The sequence below is a fragment of the Plasmopara halstedii genome (genome assembly GCF_900000015.1).
Source record: "Plasmopara halstedii genome assembly, contig: Scaffold_1561, whole genome shotgun sequence".
In the NCBI taxonomy this organism is placed as follows: Eukaryota; Oomycota; class Peronosporomycetes; order Peronosporales; family Peronosporaceae; genus Plasmopara; species Plasmopara halstedii.
In genome coordinates, this window is record NW_020188473.1 from 589,824 (window position 1) to 592,431 (window position 2,608).

Sequence of the window (2,608 nt, forward strand, 5' to 3'; positions counted from 1 at the left end):
CTTATATATGGCAAAAGTTAAGGCATTTTTTTTATTCTCTCTATTTATAAAGATAAGGTCGTAGCCACGTCGGCGCTTTTGTTGTGAGATATAGTCAACATATATATGATATTAGCTCGACAGAAAAATGCAACGTTCGTAGCAAAGCGAATTGACAGCGTGAATCATGTCAGAGGCTCTCAGTCTCGCTCCTGGTGGAAGCGCACGAATCCATCATCAGTGTTTTTGATAACGCCGATAATGAGAGTAAAAGCCTCCTTCGTGCTCAGTGCACAGCGACCTTGTTGCACTCGGTAACACTCGCTAGTCGATCCGAAGACCGAGTCGTGAAAAATATGAAATCTCTGCAAGGCTGGAATATGATATGTTCGAATTCTGTCCGCATGATTAAATTACCTGCGCAATAAGCTTTCGACTTTCTTGGATCCCGATAGGATCAGTAAAACGGAGGACTCATGGCCAAAACGTTTAGCTTGCCTCAAGGCAAGATCTTGAGGTTATAAGCTGTCACATGCTGTCCGCGACGTGCTTGGGTTTTGCATAGTCAAGCTTGATTCAACCCTTTAAGCGGACGTCCACTTCGCTGAAACTGGCTTTTAAAGCTATGAGACGCGAGATTGCAACAGCAAGTCGCCACTGAAGAACATCTTATAGCTGTCTCTAATCGTCCCGCCATAGATCCCGTACACGTACCCAGGTATGAAAGGGTGGGTCACACAAGATGGTGTGACCGTACAAAGCTGTGGATTACAAAAGTCGGTGTAAACACACACGGTGTGGCTACACCGTAACATGAAGCCATTACGTGGCAGGACTGCCAGTAGTTATCCTTATCAATTAGGTTTTTTTCAATTCAATCGGGAAAGCCTAAGCTTTTAGATATAGGCGGCTCTACCGCAATCAAAACAAATGAATAAAGTTTCAAATAGTACATTTGCCTTGGATTAAGGTTTAAGGTATTCTTAGAGATAGCGGATTGCGATCCGCCACACTCGTACTGGTTCTATTTTACATTGACGGTCGGTGGCCTTAAGTAAGCTATCCTCTAAGCAAAGAGCTACGGCAGCTCCGCTGCATCCCGACATACAGTTTCCCTTTCCGTCTCTACATGGATACACTGTGGAAAGCTGCCACATACAATTATCCCAGTTTTGTCTAATCCTAAGCCCGCGGCTTACCGCCGGTTTTGCCTTCTAGCCCCTTACCATCACAATCAATTTTAGACAGTTTCAATGCCTAAAAAAGAAATATTGCAGCTTCATGCTTGCGCCAAAGACGTTTTTACTTCCGGCAGAGACAGATTTTCAACTCAATAACTCACCGCCAATAGAGGGGGGCGTAGCGCATGATTTTTTGAATTCCAGTCGATTCATAAATTGTGGCATTTCAGTCACGCCATATCGACGATGAGGTCGTATCTTAATTACAGGACCAGGACGAGACAGCATTCCGCGCTATCAGAATCCTCAAGCTCTACTTAAAAGTTAAATAGAGCCTGCGGGATACTCTTCTCGCAAAACGCCAATTGTTGTATTCGGATTCAGCATCTTTGATGTCTAGCACATTGTCAACTTGTTTCGGAAACCGTGCGACATACACAACTGCACGACGCCCCTTCGATTTATCAGACATTCCACGGCTTTACAAAGCTAAGATGTAACAGCGATCAACAAACTGCGAAATCCATCTATCGATGCTTTACGTTAAAGCTTGATCTCATTGGCATCGACATCAATGACGTACAACAGAACTAAGGTTTTAAATAGGTGCAAAGCGGCATAGTAAGACTCGACATTTTCTTATTGAAGTATTCAGTTTTTTGGACGCCCTTGCATAAATTCCTGACTCTTCATATCGATTAGCTAATAGGCAAGCAGACATGCTTAAATATGAAACATTCGGGATTACCGTGGAATCGCTCAGCGACTAAGAGATTTATCTCTTTCTCCGCTGTATGGCGGAAAACAATCGCCTTTAGCGTGTTCGGCGGGTATCGAATACAGTATCCCATTGAAATCTTGGTTTTGACGTCGACCGTATCTTTAGACGAGATAGGCTGGGCTCGGAAGATCTAATTGCGAGTTGCTCATGTACGGAGACAATCCTGGAGGATGGTAATTTTTATCGCATCCGGAGAAGGCCAGACGCCATTGTGACGATATAGTTTTCCAAACCCATGGACATAGTACGTTAGCTCTAGCCTTTCTAGACGGATTGAAATGAACCCTTTCAACCCGTTTGGGTGATGCGAAATATTGCAATAGCGTTTGCGTCAAGTTTTATATATTAGAAGTGTCCATTCTACCGAGGCACTGCGCGTTAGTGCGATTCTCGTACGCAGCCTTCTCACTTGATGACCGCAAGCACATTGCGCATTTTCCTCTGCGGAGTGTGACAGCATTTTTGGCTGATTCGCCTCTCTTCGTCCAGAGGGAGAGATGTTTCCTATCCTGGTTCTTAAGGCCTAGATGCTCACCACCAGCGGCATCGTACCGGATGACATACGTACTGGCGCATTCTTAAATCTAGTGAGCGGGCGATTAGAAACCATTGGCTGCCGATGTCCAGATCCCATCTGGAATCAGTATAGACAAAAGCCTTTTAAGCT

General features: G+C 44.6%; 1 protein-coding gene across 1 annotated transcript; it reads right to left on the reverse strand.

Annotated features, from left to right (window-relative positions):
* Positions 1-2,042: 2,042 nt before the first annotated feature.
* PHALS_01525 (uncharacterized protein) lies at positions 2,043-2,376 on the reverse strand (the record flags this gene model as incomplete). Its single annotated transcript, XM_024715932.1, has 2 exons — positions 2,043-2,205; positions 2,351-2,376. 2 exons carry the CDS (start codon positions 2,374-2,376, stop codon positions 2,043-2,045), a joined length of 189 nt encoding a protein of 62 aa, XP_024581581.1.
* Between the last annotated feature and the right edge of the window lie 232 nt (positions 2,377-2,608).